The sequence below is a fragment of the Apteryx mantelli genome, chromosome 14 (genome assembly GCF_036417845.1).
Source record: "Apteryx mantelli isolate bAptMan1 chromosome 14, bAptMan1.hap1, whole genome shotgun sequence".
Lineage (NCBI taxonomy): Eukaryota > Metazoa > Chordata > Aves > Apterygiformes > Apterygidae > Apteryx > Apteryx mantelli.
The window spans coordinates 14,975,975-15,000,747 of record NC_089991.1 but is presented as its reverse complement, the minus strand read 5'-3'; the positions used below and the strand labels follow the sequence as shown (position 1 = coordinate 15,000,747).

The window sequence follows — 24,773 nt, the reverse complement described above, 5'->3', positions numbered from 1 at the left end:
CAAACACAACAAATGTGAAAAATGTGCAATGAATTCTGTGCTCATCTGCTAGTTCTTAGATTCTGCTTTCTATAGTATCCAAAGATTAAAGACTCATATATTTGATTGAGTTGGCTAGATTATATTAAGCTTTTAGGTTTCATGATACTTTGGAGCTGGGATCCTTGAAAGCATCTCCAAATTAATGTCCACTGGAAGCTGGATGATGCCTAAAACTCTAGGCACCTTTTAAAAATCAAACATTAAGACACATCCAGTAAGTGTAAAAGGTGGCACAGCAGAAGGGAAAAAATGAACATTGCAAACTCCACAATTTCTCCATCATCTTATGGCCTATTGTGATAATAATAGTTAAGTAAGAATCAAATTATGCTCAAAAAGGAACCTGCCTGTTTCCTGTTTGGAAAATACGATGCTTTAACAAGTTAAATTGTCAAATTAAATGAAGGATATTTTATTTTGGGGCTCACCTCATTGTGTACAGCAATGTCCCATCCTCTGTAATTCGTAGTAGTTTATTTGGCATCGTCATGTTATGAGCCACTGACTTCTTTCCATTGTGGAAAAAGGTATCAGGTGTCCAAATTTTGCTGGCCATTAAATTATTTAACCGGAGAACAGTCATAGGTCCTTTGAATTTTAATCTCTCATCTTTCCAGCTTTGGCGGAAAAATACATCTATAGTGTACTCCTATATTAATTCAGAAAATAGGGAAACTCTCATGATGTAATATCTTGCAGTACAAGAACTTGATAGGTATATTCTTACCGTTCCCTTAAAAGCAAGACTATTACTGAAATTAGTAATTATCAGAACACATATTCTCTATATTACATCCAATATATCTGAAGCTGGTTATTAAACAGTTACAATATCATTACTGTGTTCAACAGAATAAAAGTTTGGGAGAATTGTACATCAAAAGTTAGACAAGAATTTGCGATATAATACTGTAGAAACAAAATAATTCACCCTCTTCTCATTTTCCCTTACCCTTCCATAAAACGGTAATTTAAAGCTTTGGATATCAAGCCATTATGTGTAGCACGAGGAAGAATATGTCTCTTTGTATAAAACAAACCTGGCGAGACAGGATCTTGCTAGCGCCTTTTGTTCTAGGCGTCTCATTAGCATAAACATCTAGTCAACCTGGGAAAAGTTCACAGATCACTGAAATTATGGGGTCTGATTTATGAGAAGTAAAACAGCTCAGTGGGCCAAATCATTGGACTACAGAGAGTGCAAGCTGAGGCCAGTTTTGGACCAAGAATTATAGTTCGGTTATGCAAGGACTGGAACAATGAGGGAAGAGACACAGTAGCTGGTTTGGTGTACACGAAGAGAATTAAAATAACCAGCACTCACTAAGAAATGAAAGAATTATTTGACATATTACAAAGCAATAGGAATGGAAGTTAAGAGGTTGAAATTGGAAAACATATTTTAGGGTATTATAAATAAATCTTTGAATAGTTCCCCAATGGAGTGGGGTGAAAATATGAAAAACTCCTGTGGATACAGTATAATGCAGTATTTTCCGTGGAAAAAGTGCCACCCCAACACAGAACTGAAGTATGAGATTAACCTGCCCTTTCTATCATTCATTGTTAAGATGTTGTGATGAATGTCAAATGTAGCTGTTCAAAATTACCCTCAATGATAATCTTTTGTTTTAGAAACTAAAGCTTTGCTGAGATCTCTTGCCAAAGGACTGATGGCAAATCCTGAGGGAAAATGGCTTGGGCATATACACAGCTACAAGTAAAAGAGCTGCCCCAAGGAATATGTTAGTGAAGAGAAGCATTCTGGAATGAATATGCAAAATGTGACCATAACAGACTGCCTTGAAATTGTGATTTTCATTTTAACAAATTGCAACATAAGTAGTTGTGAGCTGTTTATTCTTCAAGAAATTCTCAGCAAATAAGAAAGGTGATTGATTGTCTGTCAGTGCGTTTCTCCTGTTTTCAGAGCATGAAATGCCTGAATAAATATCTTGTGGACATTAAAATGTTGTAGTTCCACAGGATGGTCTTATTTTGCTTTGAGGTTTATTCTTTACACCCCAGTTCTCTGAATCATTTTGACACATATTTAAATGTAAGCATTTCCACTTTTTTTAGTCACCTGCTCAGTGAGCTACTGGAGCCTGGATTTGTTTGGCTCCAGTGACAGCAGTTACGTGCTTATAACCAACTACTCGCTTTAGGATTTTGCTGGATTGAGGCTTCGGATTGAACCGTGTGTGAAATCTTGTCCCAAGTGTGCAGAAGAGTGGAAGAGAGAGAAGCAGGTTTGAAGGGCAGAAAATGACATTAAAATATTGGGTTTCCACTGTATTTCACTAGCACCACAGAAGATTTCCTCCTACACACATGGGAAAGGTAAAAGACATGCCTAGAAGGTGACATCACTTCAGTGTGAATTTTAGCCATTCCCTTTTTATATCTTGGTACTGCAAAAAGGAGGGGAGTGGGTGGTGTTACAGGTTGAGAGGAGGGAGTCTGGTTCTTCACTTTATGTTAACACAAGTTTCTTAAGCTGGAAAAGCAAAAAGAGTCTAAGAGATTTGATAAGGGATCTGACAGTAGAAGACAAAAAAATCAATTAAAAAGTAGCTGACAAGTCATGCCTGGCACAGACTACATGTTTCTCTATCCTAGGCTGTTGCACGATAAAGCATAAATTCATTTTGGCTGAGCTTTCTCACCTCCTTAGTTTCCACTACACATTTTAACATGAGCAATAATTCTGCTTAAAGAAATCCTGACAGAGAGCTGATTTTAAGATCAGGTCATCAGATACTCTTATTCCAATTAGGTTTTTTTTTCCTACAAGAGAGTGTCATACAGAATAAGGAGAGAGAAGTATTTTCCCCAAGCCATCTACTGTCACTCTGGTATATGTGCAAATAGATGAGTCAGATGAGATTCAGACTAAACTCTCCATGGAGGAGATTATTCATTCCTTAGTGTGCAGGTAAAGAACGAAGATTCCTCTCTGCACCTTGGCAATAAATTGTGCAGTATAGCATATTTGTAACATGTTGGCTTAAATGTGAGATCCAAGACGGAAATCATTTCACATTTTCTGTGTTCTCTAATTTATTTACATTTTATCTCTCCCTGAAGATAGCTGGTTTATTCATAGGGTAGAACACACCATGGTCTGTATTGTACTGGATCCTGGACAGGAAGGTAGGAAGACAGGAATCCTTTCCTGAAGAGCTTACAGTACAGAAACAGATGGAATGAAAGTTTACTAGAAAAAATAATTCTGTCTGTATGAAAAAGGCCAATTTTAAATGTTCTTATTCCAGAGAATGTAAATCAAAACCTTCACAAAAATAGTACGGACAGTCATCTGAGAATAGCCAGTTATCTGTTGATTAGTTCAATTCACGATCTCAGATGATGCCTGAAAACCCACAAAACTCTTCCAAAAAAAGATGTTATTATTTTAGAATAAAAGTGCTTTTCTCCTGCTTTGTACACAGGTTTAAGAAGGATCCAAGACATTCTCTGTATAGAATAGCATGTTATGTCTATGCTGCTCTTAAAGAGTGTCTTGAGAGTGGGTAGGAACACCATGTACTCCCTGATATACCAACCTACTATCTATATAACTGCCTCATTGGATTCCTGCAAACAGATGGTCTAGGTATGCCTGGTGCCTCACTATGGCTGTAGTTTCATAACATATGGCGTCAGCTGGAATAACTCATCCCCAGCTCCCAGCCATCAGTCCCGGGCTCCTAGAGGAACCCACCCTTCTCCCTAGTGTGCCAGTACAGCTGCTTCTGAGGCCCCCCTGCAATTGAATCCCACGATCCAATCTGCATGGACAGTCAGTCTGGTCACTGGAGCAATTTTGGGGTGGCCTTCAAATGACAGTGTCTATAACCAATGTGTCGTATGCACAGAGGACCTTGCACCATGCTAAATTTGCACTGAAGTTGAATCAAATGAACTTTATATTCTGGTAAGCTCTTCATTATATCTTTCTCTCTGCGTTTGTCTCTTATTTCACATGTATTTCCTTAAGCAAAAGAGTTAGCATGAGTAGGCTGCACAGACACTACTTTTTAGGGGAGGTGAGTAGGAGTTTTACGCTAAATACTGATCTGTAATGCCTTAGTTTTCAAAATATGTGAACACCTGTCTCTGTGTTTCTTGTTCACACACTTTATTAAGAGATTGATGATGTCTTTCCCCAATATTAACTAAGTGAAAATCAGGAGACAATGCGGAATGGGTTTTTAAATGATCTTTGAGAATATTTTTTTTTCCATAGGTAGTGATAGCTTCTGCTATAATAATTCAGCTATACTGAGGTCAATACATTTCTTTCAGATATACCTATTCCTAATTCTGGAAGTAGATTGTTTTGGGCTTCAGTGTTTTATCCTTCTCTAAGCCCAAATCCCACACAAATACCAGTTTTCCCAGGAATGTCAAATTAACTTTACCTTCTGTTTAATAATTATATTACCTAAATCTGCCAAGTATAAGTAGAAGCAAAGGTCCAAACGTGATCTAATCCCATGTGCATCAGCAAGCCTATTGACTGCTTTAATCTTATGTCTACATGTAGGAAAGCATCTATGCCCATTTGTTTGTTAGTTAGCCATTCATTTTTGGAGTTTCATATTAAATCTGACTCAAGAGAGCAAACAATAGTTTAGTGAGGCAATTTTTAGAGAACTCAAACAAATATCAGTTTAAAGAGTATTTTCATCTGCCTATATCTATTACTCTGTTCACCTCCCACAAACATCTGTCCAGCTCAATATTTTAAAGGAGCTTAATTTTCAGGAAATAGGTAGCTACCTCCCCAAAAGAAAGTCCCTTCAAAGCCTCTCCAAAAATGGAACAATCTCAGCTCACTTTTACAAACTGCAGCTGCTAGAGTTTTAATTCAAAGCCTGTTAACGTAAAAAGGATATTTTAGTTATATGCTTGTTTTTAAAGTTCTCGGCTGGCCCCATGGTGACTGGTTACCTATTTGCATCCCGAAATTGGAAAGCAAGATGAAGTGCTTTGCTGAACTAATCACCAGAACAAAAATAGTGGATGTCATTGCTTTCTACCAAACTTTTATCCAAGGACTTTCTACTGTTTTAATTTATCATTTAGAGCAATAAATAGAACTTGTAACTTCACCAGATTATCACAGATAGAACAGAAAGCAAAAGTCATTGAATGAAGTTTTTTTAATTACTATTCTTCTCCATTGTATACTACCTAGATACAGTACTGTATGTGTGCACTGTGAAGACCAGTCATTAGCTGGTGGGTTTCCCTAGATTGTGTGTCACTGGCAGGACTTCTCAGCAGAATGACCGGTCAGATAATCTGTGCTTCCCAAGTATTCTTTCAGGTTTAAATATCATGGCATCGGCTGCAATTATAAATTTGATTGTAATTTTATGACTGTTATTATCCAGGCCATCAGGAAGATGCATAAAGTGCATTTAGGAAAATAAATTGTCTTGTACAGTTACTTTCCTGTTATTTCCTCCTGTAATATTTTTTGAGTGGTCAGAAATGTGTTAGTACCTGGTGTTTAAGACCTGTCTGCAGTGTTAGTTCAAATTAAACAACTGACAATTTTGTAGTGATAAATGGGAAGTGTTTGCTTTTCTGTGATAATTTGTCCTCTTACTTTTATTTCCTCTTTTCTATAGTGAATGTCTTTAGCTAAATGTGGCTAGCTACAAGATTTAACTGTTTTGTTCTTTTTTTTTCGTGTAAATTAATGAGGATGTTTTCAGCATTCATCCTAACACAGGATCCAGCAGATACTAGTAAGTGTAAACCAGGCTTTCGCTCTCAAGAGCAACCTACTTGTGAGAGTCTCATTTATATGGAAAATTTAAAATACCTTATCCATATTTTTACACAACTTTTAATATCTCTTAAGACCAGGGCTCACAACAGCTTCATTTAGTTTTCTGAACTGCTGAATCCCCTGCAGTTATCTAGCAATTTGATTTTCATATTCATGCCATAAAGAAGTGACACTAATTCTCTCATTAATCTTCTCTTCTCTTTCAGCAGCCAAGATCTAGGAAACACACCTCCCATTGATCAGTAGCTTTTAATACAAAAATACAGGTTAGACCGTGTGGATGTCACACTGTAGGCATAAGTGTTAATTGTGTTTTAAGATGATGATCTTTCTCAGCAAATTGGATCAGTGATGTGCCAGCTAGGACCTGAGCAATCATTCTGTGAAGAGTACTGATCCAAACCCTAATGCATGTCCTAATATATTATGTAGCAAATATAAGCTATGTTAAAACGCATTATTAAAGTCACTGAGGCTGCTAATTTAAGGGCACTTAAATACAGTCACAGCTAACAATAATGGTTGCACATAAAAGCTGACAGCATTTTGGGATCAAGGGTTTAAAAAAACAGCCTTAAAAGGAGTAAATAAGTTACTGCAGAGATTGCTTATCCTCCAAATTAAAAAGACAAGAGAAAATGAATGCTGTAGAAATGGAGGCCATCACTTACCATATCATGGTCTGAAACAGGCCCAAAACTGGTGACGAAGATGTCAGTCTTCACTTCAGTTACACGCTCTGATGAAGCAGGAAATTAGGACAGTGAGTGTCTATCAACAGTCTTCATTAGATCTAACCACTACCAATTCTCACAATAAATAGAAAATTTATTGGTTTTGATTAGCCATTCTAAAATTGGTCTACAATACAGTCGTGATAATTTATTCTTCTAGATGTAATTTCACAGTCAATATTGTCAGCAACATTTTTTTTTATTAGTGTTTCCGTAGAACTTTTTGAGACATGACTTGTGATGCCAAAGTATAGAAGCCATAGTTCTGCTGCTGTGTAAATCTTTTCACTCCTTGGCTAATGAAGCTTCTTGCCTGACATTATAAACGGTACTGAATATTTTACATACTCAAATGTCATATTGGGTATTTGATGTTTCTGGGCAAGCTGAATAAGGTCTCTAATAATTAACCCTTGGCTGATGCATTATGTATTTAGTATTGAGACACAGGAATGCAGAAGAAAGATAGAGAGAGAATACATTATGGTGTATAAAAACATAAAGATATTTTATTGGCATGAGTTAGAGATGGCTGCATTACTTATAACTGTAATAAACAAAAAGGAGATAAAGCTATTCCCAATAAATATCAACTAAGCATCTCTACTATATCTTTTTGACATCTGTATAAACTTTATATTTTGTAATGTTGTAATCTTTTTTAATTGATATTGGCACTAATGTTAGATTTCCTTTAAACTAAATGATTTATTTTACAGGCCCCAATGACAGATTAGTGTGAATAATAATTTGGAAATCTATAACGTGTACATAAAATAGATCATAGGCATGTGCCATATCTTAAAGTTAGACTTCTCAGTGCTTTCCAGGCTGTACTTTCGCTCAGTGGCACAATGCCCTTGGCCATTTCACAAGTACCTCGTGATTTTAGTGGTCGCAAACGAGCATTCAGCCTGAGACACCTGAACTGGTGCTGATTTCCAGAAAGAGCCAAGCATCTGCCTTCTGCAGAGCCACTGGTGAAAGTCCCTCTGGGAGACCTGCAAGCTTAACCTCCCTTCATCCTCTCCTCCCCCTCTGCACACACGTTACCAGCCACTTCTGAACACATTGGTATTTTCTGGGCCACAAAATACCAAAAAATATCCATCCAGGATGGCATGTATCCACATAACTCAGTTGATTTAAATATAGCTACAGGAAGGCATAAATCCAGGCAGTGCTGAGTGGAGCTAACCCCATCAGCTTTCACAATTTACACGGAGGTAAGTCCGAATATTTACTATACTAGTACACAAACCAGCATGGGTTTTTCTGATAGAAATTTCAAATACGGAAGAAGGAGGGATGCATTTCTCAAATAGCTTTCAGATAAATAAATTGAGAAATTTGGAATAGTCGAAGTAATCCCCCCCCAAAAGAGGCTAATATGATTCAGTAAACAAAAGTCAAGCAGCAGGCAAAAACTGTCATAAGCCTAAGAAATACGTATGGATCTATATTATCTATATAATGTTATTTAAATATTGTAAAGTAATTAAGTGGAAAAAATAATTTAACAGAACCCTCTTCAAGTTCAAAAGATTTCAGACTGTTGAAATATGATTTGTTTTGTTGCGTCTGACAATAAACAAGACTAATTTAAGTTCTGACAAAAGAGGAGTGAAAATAAGGAATCATGGTTAAGCAACTAATAACAATATACATCTCTATATATGACCCGAAAGTTATAATGGGAATGAATGTTCTAAGGGGTACACATAAAAGTTTTTCACTATTGCACTTGAAAAAAGTCTGCAACTTATAAATGTATACAAATGTTTAATATATATGTATATAATATTGCTTTTTTTGAGACAGCAGTAATCAAGATGTAATATTAGATCTGATTCTATCATTCTTGTAATGCACTGAAAGACATTTGTATACTGTTAGCAAGTTAGTGCAAAATTTAGTTAGTAGCAAAAGTAATATCCAGCATTCATTTAAAAAAGTCAAAGGATGAAATTTCCAATGTATTATTCCTAATCACAGAAAGCAAAATACTGCAAAGTGGCTGAGTTGCCTAATAGTGTCTTTTGTATTTGAGGTCTTTCATATATGTGACTGAGAGGTGTGCAGACTACTGTGACTGCTGACAAAAGCACTGGATAGGTGAAATTTCCTCGTTGGCTATCCAGTGAAATGAATGTTTGACCTTATCATCATTTATGAGCTTTTTAATTGGCCTAAGAAATTTAAGTGCTCCCTTGACATCTAATTGGCTCTGGACTTAATCTTAAAGTTCACAGTGAGAATTTAACCTCCTATTACAGGAAGAGGCATGTGGTTGTCCAAAACGTATTGACTTGGAAGAAGTACTCTCTCTTTCAGCCCACCACTCTCAGCTCAAGAAGTGAAGGCTGTGATCTCAGATGAAGCAGCTGGCAGCAGAAGAAGATGGAGATTTCACAAGGTCCAGTAAAATGTTGCTGAAGAGATTCTTTAAGTTCCAGCTACTGAGTCATCTTTTCTTAAGAAGAGTGAGAAACTCATATCATCACGAAACCTATTAGAATTCTGCATATTGAAAATTGAAACTCAAATGTCTCTTTTAAAGCTCTTTCATTTTTACTCTCCATCTCCTTTCCATTGAGGCATTCCCACCAGCATCATTAGGAGATAGTCCCAAGACAGCAGATGTTGGAAGCAATTCAGAAGCAATGTATTCATCCCTTAATGCTATAAACTCAGAGTCCCAGCTGAAGCAAAATACTGTGGCTTTATTTAAAATAATAGAATGAACTGATTTACCTTACACAAACACAGATTATACTCTTTGAAGCATATCATGTGGTGGTATGCTGAATCCTAAAAATCATTCTAGAATTTTAGGAGACTTATGGTCATAATAGAGAGGTTAAGGCTTAAGGAAATCACTTGGAAATGGAAACTAAAGGCTTCAGCAGTAAGATGGAAGATTTCCAAGGGAATGGACAAATGATCTCTTTTATCCTTGATATGTACCTCATTTCCAAATACAGTAAAAAAATGTGTATGAGCACACCAAAGAAAGATTAGCCCCTTCAAAGCTGTGTGGAAGTTTTGAAATTTTTGTTTACTGTTTTACTAATTAGATGATTCAACCATGCTTTGTTAAGAGCTCCAAAGGTTGTGAGTCACTCCTGCACAGGACATGGATTTACTCATACAGTTGGGATGTATATTTAGAATCAAGGTTAACCATTTTCAGTTTGCAACTTGATTACCATGGGAAGGTTTAAACTGTACTTGAAATGCTCTTTTTTTTTTCCCCGGAAACCTCAGATCCTGACTATATTCAAAACCTTCATGATATCCCTAAGACTTGCAGAAAATTCTTAAGCCACTGAACAAAGCAAACTATGGCCAGGAGCTGTTCTAACAGCTGAGGATAAATCAATCAGTTGTAAAGACATGTCAACCACGTCTCTTGACTATAACATCTACCCCCTGAATCAAGACTAGGTAATATAGGAGTATTTGTAAAACCGATAAGGATTCCAGCTTAAAAAAAGTAAATTACTAGTGACTTTACATCATGTTTAAGGAGATAAACTGTAAAGCAGCCATAGTGTTTGGGGTCCAAGTCATTACTGATCAGCAAAATTGCAGGAATATGTGAAATACCTTATTTGCTTTTTATGCTTTAGTGCTAGATATCAGAGGAAAACTCAAACAGGTTTCTCTCTGAGTTCAACACCTAGAACAGACCCGCAGGCAGTAAACCAATTTGCACCAGTGGAAGATGGTTTTGGTCCACATATATATGTGAAAGCATCAGTCAACATGAATTACTGTAATTTTACTGTTTACAACTACTATGTTTTGCTAATGAAGTTAAGCTAATGTAAACTCTCAAAGTTAATAAGTAAAAACAATAAACACTTCGATTTAAACTCCCAGGGGGCTCATTATTTCTAGACTAGTGGTTGGATTACAAATTGAGATCAAAAGAAAAAAATCCACAGATTTATTTAAACAGCAGGAAATAAACCTATTTATCTATAGAAAACTATCCATTTTATATTTTCCTTTCTGACCTGTTTGTTTCTGAGCACAAAATTTATTTGAATTACTCATTTTGATAGTTTAAATTAATTACATCTTTTTTGGTAATGCAACTGTTCCTGCTCTATGTCTTGTGTAAGCGTGTGCTGTAATTATTAAAACAGAAAAAGGTTTTCTTGTGATTTTGAATGAAAAGATTAGATGCCTGTATACTGTATACTATTACTATTAAAAATGCCATAGGCTCACGTAGACTAATTGCCCTGGCTGAGTCCTATGAAGTATCATGATCGAAAAAACACAGCAAACACTTGGACCAATTTTGTGCTGCTGCTTTTGCAAAAATTAGGGAGACTAGAAAAGGAGAAAAACGTGCTTTCCCGCGATGCCGTAGCCTCTGCAGCCACTGTGACGGGCTGGCTCCGAGGGCTGCGCTGGTCCGCGCCGCTCTCCCCGCAGCACCCACCAGCACCGAGCGGCCACCATCTCCCTACTCCACTGCGGTACTGAGGACACTTTCCTAGGTCTTCTATGGCTTTCTGCAGTTGCCCTTCTGTCAATGTGGTCCCTACAGACTGGAAAAAAAGACCAAGATCAGCCCCTCATGTTCTTATAGGACTAAGTATAGGATCTGGTCCTTATTCCATTTACAGGATTATGAGTAAGGGTCCAGTATAGGACTCTCTTTTCACTTAGAGTAGGATCATTTAGGTTTAATTTATTTTATATTACACACATAGACCAAAACCATATTTTCCCTAAACTTTAAGTTAGTGAAGATCTGAGTTCAAATCCCAAAATTTCCTTTGGGACCTCAATCGCCTTATCACCTTATCATATTTATAGATAATGTTCTCATAAAAATGAACTTGAAAATGTAATTAACATAATACTGTCAGGCTTACTCTCCATCACTTTAAATATGAGCACTCTGTGGAAGTAATGGATTGCTTGCGATAGACCCGTTTTCCATTTAGGGATAGTCACACTCAATTTTGATATACATCACAGAGAATAGCTTTCACTTACACCATGAAACAAGCATAATTCTGTTCAATACTGAAGTAATGGTGATAATCTGTTGGGATGATCTAATGTGTATTTGACGCAACAATAAAATGAGATTTCATTTAGGAAGCTTCGCTCTGATCTTCCTAATGAAACCCACTCTTCTTCTTCTCCGTTGTTCTGTATTAACAATCTTCTGTCTTTCCACTAAAAACCCCTCTCAAAGGAATAAACCACACTGACAACTATTCTAAGCTAAAAGGTCACAGACCACCTGATATCCTTTCGTTGTAGAGAGGGCACATGTGCCAGTACAAAAGGGACAGTCTTAAAATCTGGAGCTGCAGCTGATTACACCTTCACAACCCTCAACAGGAGGTACTGAGCCCCTGCCCATTGGCAGGACCCCTCCACCGGCTCGCCGAGCCTGCCAGCGCGCCGTTTGTGGCTCACCTCCTTCGCCACACGAAGGCAGTCCAGAACGAAAGTCAACAGCATGTTCATTTACCCAAGAAACTTATTTTTTCCATTGTTTCCTATTGCTTTTCAGTGCTTTTAAACTCCCACTGTAGAGACAGTGATCTACTGTGAGAGGTCACCAAAGACCGACTTCACGTTTCCTTTGTATTCGACTCTTCTCCACTGCTATCTGAGCCTTTATTTTGTACAGGATCATGTATTTGAAAAGAGCACAGCATCTTTATTATTTAGTCTATTTTTGATCACCCCTAGTTCTAGGATCCAGATAGTTCCCACAGAAAATTATGCTATTACCTTAATGACTTCACTGTTTATTTTTTTCCCTTAATGTCTAACATGATTTCCTCTTTTTCAGCTTCAATATGTTACTCTATGTAATTCCTCTTCCTTGCTTTTTGTAAATGATTATCCTCTCATAGAGTTAATAGGTATCCTCTGGAGTGATTCACAATGTTTTTACATTCATTTTGAAAGTTCTATTTTCCAGGCACAAATAACTGTAAACGTAGTTATTTGTCTGTGTTTATGGATGGGTACAACAGATGCTTATTTCCTAGCTATGTCTGACTAAGTGACTGTGCCCACGTATGAAGGAGGCAAACAACTAAATAATATAATTTATATCAATAATTATTGATAACAGGTGCAAATGTGTCAATGCATAACATAGTGCTGTGTGTTTCTTTTTAAAAAAAACAGATTCATTTTTGGCACAATGCCTTTTTTTTAAAATAAGAAGCATATTCAGTAACTGTTATTTTTCTCCCTGGGTCACCCACTCCACTTTTTTATACTCTTTATAATGAAAAATAATTCCATTTCAGTTCATTTCAGGTATGGCCTTACTGTGTTATTTGAGGAATAATAATTTTCATTTCCATACTCTACGGAGCATTCGTGCTTTTCCAGTCTCCCTTTGAAGTGATACCTCAAAAGAACATCTAAAAAAAGAAAAGGGAGGACTTAATATCAATCTAGCACTGATTCCACACATTCTGAAAGTGCGGGTCAGAATTCTACACCTCTAAATTTTTCATTATCTTAATGCTCCCCCTTATAATCTGGCTTGCCAATGAATATATAGTATAGTTCTGACACTGTATCTTTATAATGAGAGCTCGCCAAGAGAGAGAGCTGGCTTCATGGCGCCTGATCCGCCACGAAAATCTCCTCCACCAGTACATGAAACCGCTCACCCCACTAATAGGAAGTCTGCAAACTCAGGATAGAGAAATATCATGGGGGTTATCTCAAGAGGGAGGAAATCGCTTCTATAAGCAAGAAAATTTATTGAAGACCAAACCTCTTCTACAGTTCATTGCATTATTATTTTGTACCACACCTTTTTGTTACTGAATTCTCTGTACATACACATACACACAAGGGGAAACAAATAACCTGACTGACTACCTTTTCCACAGCTGAGAAAGAGAGAAATTCATTCTGTTTTTTGTTTCTGTTCATGTACAGAATTCTGGGTTTTGTATGTGTATATATTTGGAAAGCTGCAGTGTATAACGAGAGGTTTTACATGGAAAAGTAGAGAGTTTTCTGCAATGTAGCTCTTTCTGTAGGAGAAAACAATGGTATCGTATATTGTTTTACATCATCTTTTGTTTCTCAGAAGGCACTGAATGAAGACAGTAGACAATTCTGGATAACCAGAATAGCGTGTTATAACATAATCAGTGGTATACAGATTTACATTGTGCTTGACACAGTGTAAAATTTATCAACATATTTTGCCTAATTTCTCTCATAGCTGCATCATAGCTTATATGGAATGAGTCAGTTTTAGACCTTATTCTATGTATCATAAAACACTGCTGTACTAGTAGCTTTGGCAGCTTTCTTAACTTTCTCTTTGGAGTGGATAAAAATCTTGTTCTGATTGAAATATTTAATAAGAAACCATCATCGGCTTTGTTGGGAGCAAAACGAAACCACCATTCTTGCAAATAGGTTTAAAGCTCCCAGCAACAGACCAAGCAAACAGAACAGCTGAAGGTTATTGAGCTTCCATCGCCAAAACCCATGCCACATGGGAGATATTGATTTAGACGTATTGATGGTTACTTCTATGTACAGACCATTTCAGAACATATTTCCCCATTATACAAAGTGTCTAAATCAAGTATGTCAAAATTGCCTCATGTTGAGGTTATTAGGTCATATTTAGATACCTCAACAAGAAAGCATTGTAAAGAAGAATTTCAGAGTTCCCAAGCAACAGCTTTATTATAAATTGGCATCAGATTTGAAAACACTGGGCCAGGTGTCCATCTTTAGTTTTTAAAATCTACCATTTATATCTTTTGAACAACACATTATCCAGTAGTCAAAAGAGTAAAACCACTTCTTATTACATTTGATTTTAAACACGAATTTGCTGCCCATAATTTCATCAGATGGGGGATTTTTTAGAAGTCCTGATATGTTTAATTCTAGTATTCTGAGCTCAGAAATATAATAGATAAATTAAATTTACTCTGCTAAACTGACACCATGAAACTGTATTGTATTGCATGATAAGGAAATTGTGATATTCCAGATCCTTGGCTCCAGGGAGGAACATGCAACACTCAGTTCAAGAAAGGAAGGAAGCACATGCAAAGACGATTTTATCTTCTCTAACCCTTGGTTAATGAAAGTACTCCAGTCCTGTTTTCCCTCCCCTGTACTCCCCTGCTGCACACACACACACACACACACACACACACACCATCTTCTGCAAAAAGATCTCTCTCACACTTAATATGAAGTGCTTAGGAGCTTAAATAGCTATGCGGAGAGTAAGAGAGTAATGCTTTTTCCTGCATCTCCTTTTGTTTGCTCTTCTAGTAACTGTAAAACAAATCATAATAGCTACAAAACTCATATAAGAAATCATCATGTGCTTGCATTTTTCTTGTAGACACATAGCAGACTTTATACAGTTTACGGTTTCATTTATTTATTGCCTTCTGCGCTATGTTTATTTACTATGATGTAGCAGCTGACTGAATTCTACAGCTGTATTAATCAAAGATTAAGGAGCATTTATTTGTAGGCTAATCCAAGGGTTTACAAGAAAGCAGACAAAAATACTGGTGGATGAAACCAAAAAGTGATTCTCACTTGTTGCAAATTATTTTGAAATTCCACCCAAAAATTTATAGACCAACCAAGTTTTAAATGTGTTTCTCAAAGAACACTTTATAAACAGGATGTTATCTATAGCCAGTCATTAAAGTCAGTGAAGTTAAACCATGGAAGAAGCCAGCTCATGATTCAAGAATCATTGCAAGATGGTAGCCTCAAAACGCAGAATAACTAAGCTTACTTTTTATGATCTTCCTTTCATTCCCAGGAGATGGTATAAGAATTCTTAATGTAATGCACGATTCTTCGTATAATACAGTTCTATAAGAACAGGTTGAACTGCACATGGGGGGGGGAAGAGTTTTCCTTTGTTTTGTTTTACCTGGAGAGTCAAAAAGACCAAAAACAGGCAACGTGGGAAAGAAGAAGTAAAGCCAAGCTTTCAGAGCGCTAAAAGAATGGTTTGTGGTTGTACAAGGCGACGGTCCGCCTTTGCGTGCAGCGATGGCGCAGGAGCCGGCGCGGGGCCGTGTCCCTGCAGGACACGCCGGAGCCCCTGGCCTCTCGGCACACTGAGAAGGAGCGGGCTGTGTAACAGCGGTTTGGTAAAGAAATCATTGCTATGTATTTTCTACTTTTTTACGGATTCAGCACTTTGAGCAGGAGGAGAAAGACATCTTTACCACGCTGAGAAGACAAAATATTAAGGAAACAAATCTTGACATACCTTAGTAGAAAAAAATCCTATAAACTTCCCATAGACTTTTATATGACTAAGGTTGATTGATGTTTTCACTTTCAGAACCAAATCCTCTTATGAAAATAGTCAGTAGGGTTTTTGCTTGTTTAGATGTGTCGTTTAGGCCTGATTCATAAACCTTTGTCATTTGTCAGGTCTCAGGTAATTTTTTTTATTATATTTTATTCTTGATACATTCAAAATTTTAGTGGGCATGAAGCAGTTTTCTTGAATTATCAACACTGACTTTTCTTCTTTTTGGGAAGTGTGTGTGTAAAGTGAGTATGTGAGACATAGAGAAAGGCACGGTATGTCTGAAAAAATGGATGTTGCGTATCAACATTATTTTATGTATTTATAAACTGAATGAAAACAAGTATATCATGGAAAAATAACATTGTTTAAAATGATTTTTTTCTCTAACACATAACCTAAAGAATGATAATATGACACACCTCCCAGTCCTGGTCTCAAGCGGTTATCGTAGCCATCCAGCAGACGATCCAATATTCTGGTAAATACTGTGGTGTTGTCTTTAATTTCATCTTGCAGTGAAGTTTGTCCGTAGCTGAAATACAGAACAGTTAACACTATAAAACAGTAACGCACCAATAACCTTACCAAACAGTAATTCCAAAATCTGTTTAATCTTGCTTGTACTGATTTATGGTCACAAAATCTCCTCTGTAAAACCAGACTGTAGCACTTCATAGGGTTCTTTCACTTAAACATTTTTTTTAAATTACACATTTTTAGTAAAAGCTTAGAAAAACAGTGCACTTCCACAAATGATGAGCAAACAGAACTTCAGTCCCTTAATGTTTATCTCATTATTCATTAATGGTTATAAAATTCCAATATGTATTTCTCAGTAAAAGGCTCATTTATCAGCAAAAGATAATGTGTTTAATTTATAATAGTTATAAAGGGTTTCCACACAAAGAAGAACACAATTTAAAACACTGACATTTAAGGACTGAAAACATACACTAAAACAAAGAGAAAACAAAAAATACAGAGATGTCTTCCTCATGAGGACAGAAGAAAATCATGTGAGAGTATACTTTCACAGATCAATATATAATTTTGCTTCATTTTATTTCCCATTTTCTGTTAGTGATTAGATTTGGAGGAACGTCTCCAACTTTCCCGTACAAATGTGCAATAAAAACATCTGTTGACATGGAAATCTTTCATCTCTGTAAAGCTTCACTTACAGATCCCTAATGTGATAGTCCTAACCCAGCCAGAGGTCTCCCAAATTTTCCCCAATGAGGAAAACAGAATTAAGCCCTTTGAACTCAACTACTAAAATCTTACTTTCATCGATACAAGTAGGAATGAAGTCCTTGGGCATAGAAGTATCTGACTGCTATAAGGAGATCAGAATCAGCCTTTTTCTTAAATCTGAAACCTTTACCAAATACCCCGTTATAGATAATTCCCTTCATCATACATTACAGTTGTCTTAAAGCCAACCCAACATCCTTTTTTCATTCGTTACTGGGAAAACTTCCATTATAAACACGTGCAGCCGTCGTGATTGAACCCAAAGACACTGCTTCCCAAAACACGCGTTACGGCTGAACTGGCTAAGCAGCGCAGGGCGCAGCCCCTTCTTTTGGATCAGACCCCGGCGCGCCTGCTCTGCCCACCAAGGCTGTCTTGGGGGATGTGGCCATGTGTGACATGATCTGGTTCTACTGAAATACCTACAAATGTTTTTTCCGTAAGCCACATCAGTTCAGCATCCTTTGTGCGTCCCACATGCAGAACGGAGGAGGAAAGGCACTCAGGTTACAGGATTTTTTTTTTTTGTGCAGGAAAGAAACGCTTCCAGGTTATTTTGCAGTACAGATTTGAATAATGAATGCTACAAATTTAAACATGTTTCAGAACTGACACTCACAGAGTTTTACTAACTTTTGTTTTATTTCAATAGGATGTGGTTTGTTTGGAGAACAGTTTTCAGGGTTTTTTTTTAATGCATATAAATTATGGTTTCTAATGAAGAGGACGGTACCTCTAGCAGTTTTTAAATGAAATACCCTGAATTTCTTCTATCTATATCATATGCCTTGACTTATTAAAAATAGTTTGATTTATACTTATTTTTATAAACCAGCAGTTATATTTTAAGTCACGGAGGTTAACATTTTCATATTTTTTCTTTTACGTTTCCTAGATGCTACCAAATAACAAGTTCTCCTGCTGCCTCCAGTGCGCAGTATCTCTTAAAGGATCTCTTCCCGTATGTCTTAGGTAGGATTGCAGTTAAAGACTCTTCTCTGGATTAAATCCTATTCTAACACTTTTTGGCAGTGAACATTTTGCTGTGCGTACATATCTCAAGGAGAGCAGAAGGTCACCAGGGTTAAAGTGCCCGAAGGATATAAAAACACTTCAGTGAGTCTCGGGGCAAATGCAGGAGCACGTCTGCCGGCGAGGCGTGCGAGGCAGGACGAGGGGCCGCGTGCGCTCAGGGGCCCTGACGGCGGCCGGGCCGTCGCCCCCCTCAGTGCCTTTACCTGGTCTTCTCACCGTCTCTTCAGAGGCGAAAGGCACTGTCGTTACGGCTGCTTTTAACGGACGTATGGTCACAACAGGAGGAATCCGAACATTTATGTACAAATAAAGTATACTGTAACTCCATGCAGACTGATTTTTCAGTCAAAACACTCATTAAAGTAGTCTGAATGCTTGTCTTTTTATGACAAGGAGAATTTAATGGACAGACTGTAGTAATTGTATCTAATTCATCAACTGTTTTTCATAATGAAGAATTAACAGCCCTCCAGAAGTAAAGGCACACGAAGTTACTGTGGCAAAATGGCTTCAAAGCCAGATATATTTTATGTAAGGTGTGTACATTGTGAGGAAAATGTCAAAGTTACTGTATGTGACTGTTGTTTCATATTAAGCCACTGTATAATAAAATACTGTGCACTAACTCCATCTACAGGTCATTATAATAGTGACACACCATATAATTTTTAAACATTAGTCCAATGCATTTTAATTCACACATTAAAAATTCACATGCATATATTTTATATATATATATATATATGTATGTATGTATTAGATATGTATGTAACTAAACAAGTTTTCACAAAATTCTTTAGGTAGGCCAGATGAAGCATCTAATGAGTGCTTTAAATTCTCACCTTTCTCAATATATTATCAAAATAAAAGTATTTCTTTAAATGTCATGTTTATTCAATATGTCAATCCAGCTACATGAATAATCTGTTATTATTCTTATTTTTTTGGAGGAAGCACTTGTGCAGGTGGACCTTTGCGCCCTCCACTCTATTTAAATTCCGCAAGGTAGCCAGGAGATAAGCGTAGCTGGAGCTGCTAATGCACGAGAAGACACTATTGCCAGCAAGGTACAAACCACATCCTTTAGGGATCACTAGTGACCGTCCAAAACCTCTCCTACTGCTTTTTGGTCATTAGGTAGCATTATTGACAGGACATTAATATCTTTAAAATACAGCAATGTATCTGTGAGCTTTCCCTAACGCCTTTACTAAATTTTGAATCGCAGCGAGTACTTTACTTCAGGTATATTCCAATCTGTTTTATAGTGTTTACTTCAACTGCTAGTTATTAGATGAGGTGTTGTATGATTACAAATTGCTCCTAATACTAATACATATCTGCAGTCATGAGTTCAACATACATTCTGTAGAGATTAGGTGCAAGATGGTCTTTCAAATATATGAACTATTACAGGCTTTGTGCCTATAAATTCTTCTTCAGACAAGCAGCCCCCTTCCCTTGGAAGGGCTCCTTCGGATTTGCAAAAACAGGTACTAAGTTTGAACCCAGTCCTGACCCAACTGCGAAGTTAAAGTTTTGCCTCTGCTTTCAGGGAAAATAAGGTTAGTAAATAGCCCTTAAATAAATAAATAAATAAATAAATCCCTCTTAATTACACTTTTTTCCTCTCAAGAAACTTAGAAACTTGCATCTCATTTGAAATATTGAATGAACTGAACAGTCATTATTAAGCGTCAAAAGGATTGCATAGGTGTTTAAAAGGGAGTTTAGTTTTAATTTGTTTCAGATAGCTTTTGTTTTCTTCACAATATTGAAAAAAATGTTATGCAAACAAACTGTAGTTTTCTTTCAGTCTTCTCTCACTTAGATTTAGCTGGGATCTGAACAGGGATTAACTTTCCCCAATACACTCAGTAGTAGTGCAGCCTATGCAATATTTCTATCATCTTATGTTGCTGTATTAAATTAAAGGTTCCCAAAATATATTGACGCATTAAAAAATATCTCCCCCACCTTCTTTCAGTCAGTGCATTCAGGAGGAGGCTCCAGGCCCAGAGGCAGTCGCAAAGCACCACGAGTCTCTTCATGGTGGGCTCTGAAACTAGAAGGAAAATAATCATCAGTGTTCCTTTCATTAAAACAGGTCCTGGAGGAAAAAGCAGCCCGATTTAGGCAAATTTGCACAATACTTTGATGTCAGGCAATGACCTTACAACACTCCAGCTCATGTCACTCAAACTAAGGGAGCATGGCCTTGTCTGTTCCCTGTTTACCTTCCGCTTTTGGACAGGGAGGCTTTGAGTGGGATTTGCTTTGAGGTAAGGGTGTATTCTTGTTTGCATCATTCTCAAACTTTAACAAAGACAGTTAGGAGTTAAGGTTGCTGTCCCCAAACTCGGTGAAAATTCCTACTCATTTTCCTCCTGTGCTGGAAAATGTGGCAAGGTGGGGTCCATGACATTTCCCAATAACCAAGTGCAATTTGCTTTTTGTTTGACTTGGACCGGCCCGAGTCCTTGCAAGCCCCTTGGAGGTCTCCGCCGGTGCAGGGTGTCTGCCTGGAGCCAGGCTCCCTTCGCAGCCCTGCTGCTCCTCGACGTGCCGGGAACAACTTTCTCTTACGGACATCACTATTTTCTTCTTCCCTGAAACATGAGTGTCTCAGAAGGAGTATAATGATCAGATCCTGATTCTGTGATCTGCTGCTAAGTATGTGCACAACTATTTTTGTCAGGCTAAGGGCACAATTTATAATCAAACCATGTGCTGATAACCTGCACACCATCTCCTAAATCTCTGTCAGTCTCTGATTGCTGCTAGGAAATGTTTTTGCATTAGCAGCCTCTTCCTCCTCTCCAAACATCTCTTGTCCTCTCTCCAGACTTCATTGAGTTACTCTCAGTTTACCAGCTTACCTCTGAGTAAAAAGTAACAGAACCCAGCAGTTATTTTTTTTTCTTTCCAATAAACCATAAAACACAAAGTTTAGCTGATATTTGTGGAATCAGTGTTCCAGATTCAGCTGACTGCCCAGGTGATGTTGCAGGTCCCTTTACATATCTATATGTGTGCTGGAATCCAGTCGATTTTTAGCATTCATTACATTAAATAAGGAAAACAAAATCCAAAGTCTGTGTTTTCCCTCAGTAGCGAACTGGAGTTCTTTGCAACGCCTGGGAAAAGGGAGCACTGTACGTTTCCCCGTTGTGGTACTTTTAAACGAATATATCCCAATTCACTGCACACTCTCAGGGACGATTTAAATCAATAAAATCCCATTGCAAAGCGGCGTGTAAGCAGTGAGACAGAATTAACGCGTTTATAGCAAAATGCCGGGGAGCCCGCGCCGAGCGGGGCTGCGCCAGGGCGAGCGGCCGGCGCGAGCGGCGGCAGGAGCTGGCAGCGGCAGCTGCCCGCGGCTCGGCACCCGCCGAGGCGGCGGCAGCACCGGGGCCCCGAAGCCGCCCTCTCCCGCCCCGGCCAACTTCTGCCTTTGCCGGAGCATCCTCGGGGCGAGCCGCGGAAAGTGCCTTATTCTGAACTACCTCGATCTGTTGAGCTCCGCGCCCGCCCCCCACCACCACCCCCCGCTTAAATCAACCCCTCCGGGCGCTATAAATCCTGGAGGAGCAAAGTTTCTTGCAGCTGGAAAAAGCAAATGCAAACAAAGACTTTCCCGGAGCGTTAGGCACCAGCGAGCCCCCGGCCTCCCCCAGCCCGCACCGCCCGGGAGAGCAGCGCTAGTTTTCCCATTCAAAATGGGAGAAAGAGCCACGCGTCTGGGCGAATTTCAGTAGCGCCCACTGGAAGGGGGGGGGAAAAAAAGAGAGGCATTTTGATGCATTTTTGACCCCCGGTGAGAGATTTGCCCTGCTCTAAGACACAAATTGAGACTTGTTTTCCTCCCGGCATTTCAACTTTGTATTTCCCCCCCCCTCACCCTGAGAAAGCCACCCCTCCCACCGCCTCCCTCGAAAAAAAACATAAATAAACAAACAAACAAAAAAAAAAAACCCACCCCACCAAAAGCCCTTTTCAAAGGACCGGTTGAAATCAGTCCACGTTAAAAAAAAAAATTAAATTAAATTAAATAAAAGCCCATCGATCGCTGCGGATTTTCAAGCTGGAGGGGTAGAAGAAAAAAAATCATATCCCACCCACCCGGCGGTACCTGCGGAGAGCGGGGAAAGGAGCCGCCTGCGCGCCTGGACGCGGTGCCCGCAGCCGGGAGCGCCCGGCGGGTGCGGGTGCGCGCGCGCGCGCGTGTGTGTATGTGTGTGTGTGTATGTGTGTGTGTATATATATGTGTGTGTGTGTGTGTATATATATGTGTGTGTGTGCATATGTGTGTGCGCGCGCGAGCAGCCGCCCTTACCGGAGCCCGGGGCGCGGGTCCGCGGCGCCGCTGCCGGCTGTGCCGGGGTGCGCGCCCGCCGCCCTCCCGCCCGCGCGGAGGCTGCGCGGCTCCGGCTCCGCCGCTCACTCCGCCTCGGCCATCGCCGCCGCCGCTGCTCCGCTCCGCCGCCTTTAGCACCCAAATTTCTCTTCCCAATATTCCGACCGCGGCTACACAACAAAAGCTTTCTCTTTACCAAGACAGTAGTAATACGTCCCAGGGTAAACCGGATGTGAAATAGGCTGTGACTTCATGCCAGAGAGATTTTATTTTAGAAAGGAAGGTGGTACCAAGCTCTCATCTAGAGACCAATCCGCCCATTTTTTATATGCAGCACAATTTAACTTCCAGTGCTCTCGCCCTAATCCCTTTCTGGCTGCAGACTCAAATCATTCTACAATCTGCAGCATTATTGCTATCCGGGGGGAGGCTGTGCGGCTGGGGGGCGGCAGGCTGCGCTGGGAAGCTTTTCACACTCGCAGTTTACAAAACAGGCTATTTTAGGGGCCGTGCATTAAAAATACAACCGATACGCGTTAGCACTCAACCTTTGATCAAATATTTAATCACGGCATAAATATGAATGAAGGCTGGCTGGGAAAGGTAGAGGATGCAGCAGTGCGTGCGTGCGCCCATAGACCCCACACACCTATAGAGGCAGGGTCGTAGCCAGGGATGCTTTGCAATCGTAATTAAACGCAGGTACCGTGCGTTTTGGGGGGAAACTCATAGGGAATGGGCTCCAGGACCTGGTGGATCTCCTGCACAGTCACACACGGTTTTGGGGGGGGGGGGGGGGGAAGGACACACATGTTTGCACAGAGCAGTCTCTGCTCTGGACGGAGCAGGGGCTTCGCTGGAGGCTTCGGCTTCGGCTGCGGCTGCGGCTGCGGCTGCGGCGCCGCCCTCCCCGCCGGTCCCACACGGCCCCGCTGGAGCTCCTGCTCCGGGGCGGGATGCCGCGGGCGCGGGGCCCTGCCCGCCCCTCGCCGTGCCCCAGGCCCCTTCAGCCGCGCCGCAGCGGCCGCCCGGCGGGGCGGCGGGAGCCCGGCAGCGGCGCGGGAGGCGAGGGGCGGCGGCAGGGACGCAGCAGGTGCGCGGCGCCGCCGCCGCCACAGGTTCCCGCGGCTTTGCCCCGCGGCGCCCTTCGTCAGCGCCGAGCCGGCCCCCGCAAACACGGCGTCTGAGGGGCCTTAGCCCCCCCCCCCTTTTCCCACCTGTGCCGGCATCGCCCGGGTTCGGCTCCCTCCTGTGATGCTGCTCCAAGGGAGGTCAAAATCCATGCATTTTGTCAGAGCTACCGGAGTTGGGTCCCTGTGTCTCCGGAAAACTCTCTTTTGCAAGCTTTAGCCACATTTTTCAATGAAATGCTGCACATTCTACACATCCTCACAAAACACATTATTTGTTTGTCTTTGTAATAGCGTGAGAAGGATTTGATTTAACCCAGCAAGCCAATGACATTCATAGCGAAGGCTGGCAATAACTTCCAAGGTGGCAGTCATTTTGGATAAATGCCTGACTTATAACAGTCTAAACACTGCAATGACTTCTCTAAGTACAAGGAAAATAGAGATTTTGTTTGCCAAAGTCCCCTGGTGCACTAAGTTCCCCCCCGTCGTTATGATCAGCACCGAATAGCCACACGTTACGTTAGAGAGAGCTACAATGGACTTTTTGCTTAGTTTCCTGATGTGGTTCATCTCATTTTGATTCAAGGTTGTTTGTAGTGCACAGAAAAGTAGGGAACAGGAAAACCTACTGACTTCCCAAAGGAATTATAAGTAGTGACTTTTCAAATCACTAGTGTGCAGCCACGCTTTTAGTGGCTGGAGGTATTTTCCAAATACTTAATGTTTCCACTTTCACATGCTGTTGGCTAATGTAATTTACTATGTTTTTATTTTGTGGTGAAGCGTGGGAGAGCTTTGCTTAAGCAACAAGTAAGCCCGGTCCTTAGCTGAGTTTACAAAAACAACGCACAGGCTTTTTATTAAAGTATGTGGAAGATGTGTGGCTATAAAACCTTTGAGATTACTTGCATGACCTTGTGTACGTGTGTGTATGCACACTTAAACCCTTTTTTCTAGGTGAGTAGTGTACATCTGAGAAAATAAACAAATGTTAAACATTGCCCCAGTATTTCATTTTCCCCTTCATTTCTCATGACCAAATACATTCTAAGTACATTTGCTGTACATGTCT

At 39.7% G+C, this 24,773-nt stretch overlaps 1 protein-coding gene across 1 annotated transcript in view; it reads right to left on the bottom strand.

The window, feature by feature from the left end:
* GABRA1 (gamma-aminobutyric acid type A receptor subunit alpha1) overlaps positions 1–22,822 on the bottom strand; it is a 41,840-nt gene extending 19,018 nt beyond the window's left edge. Inside the window, exons 1-5 of the mRNA XM_013953734.2 lie at positions 22,765–22,822; positions 20,186–20,273; positions 16,339–16,451; positions 6,523–6,590; positions 471–691 (exon numbers count right to left, since the gene is read on the bottom strand). Coding sequence (XP_013809188.2) covers positions 471–691; positions 6,523–6,590; positions 16,339–16,451; positions 20,186–20,273; positions 22,765–22,822 — 548 coding nt within the window. The remainder of the gene's footprint in view (positions 1–470; positions 692–6,522; positions 6,591–16,338; positions 16,452–20,185; positions 20,274–22,764) is intronic.
* Between the last annotated feature and the right edge of the window lie 1,951 nt (positions 22,823–24,773).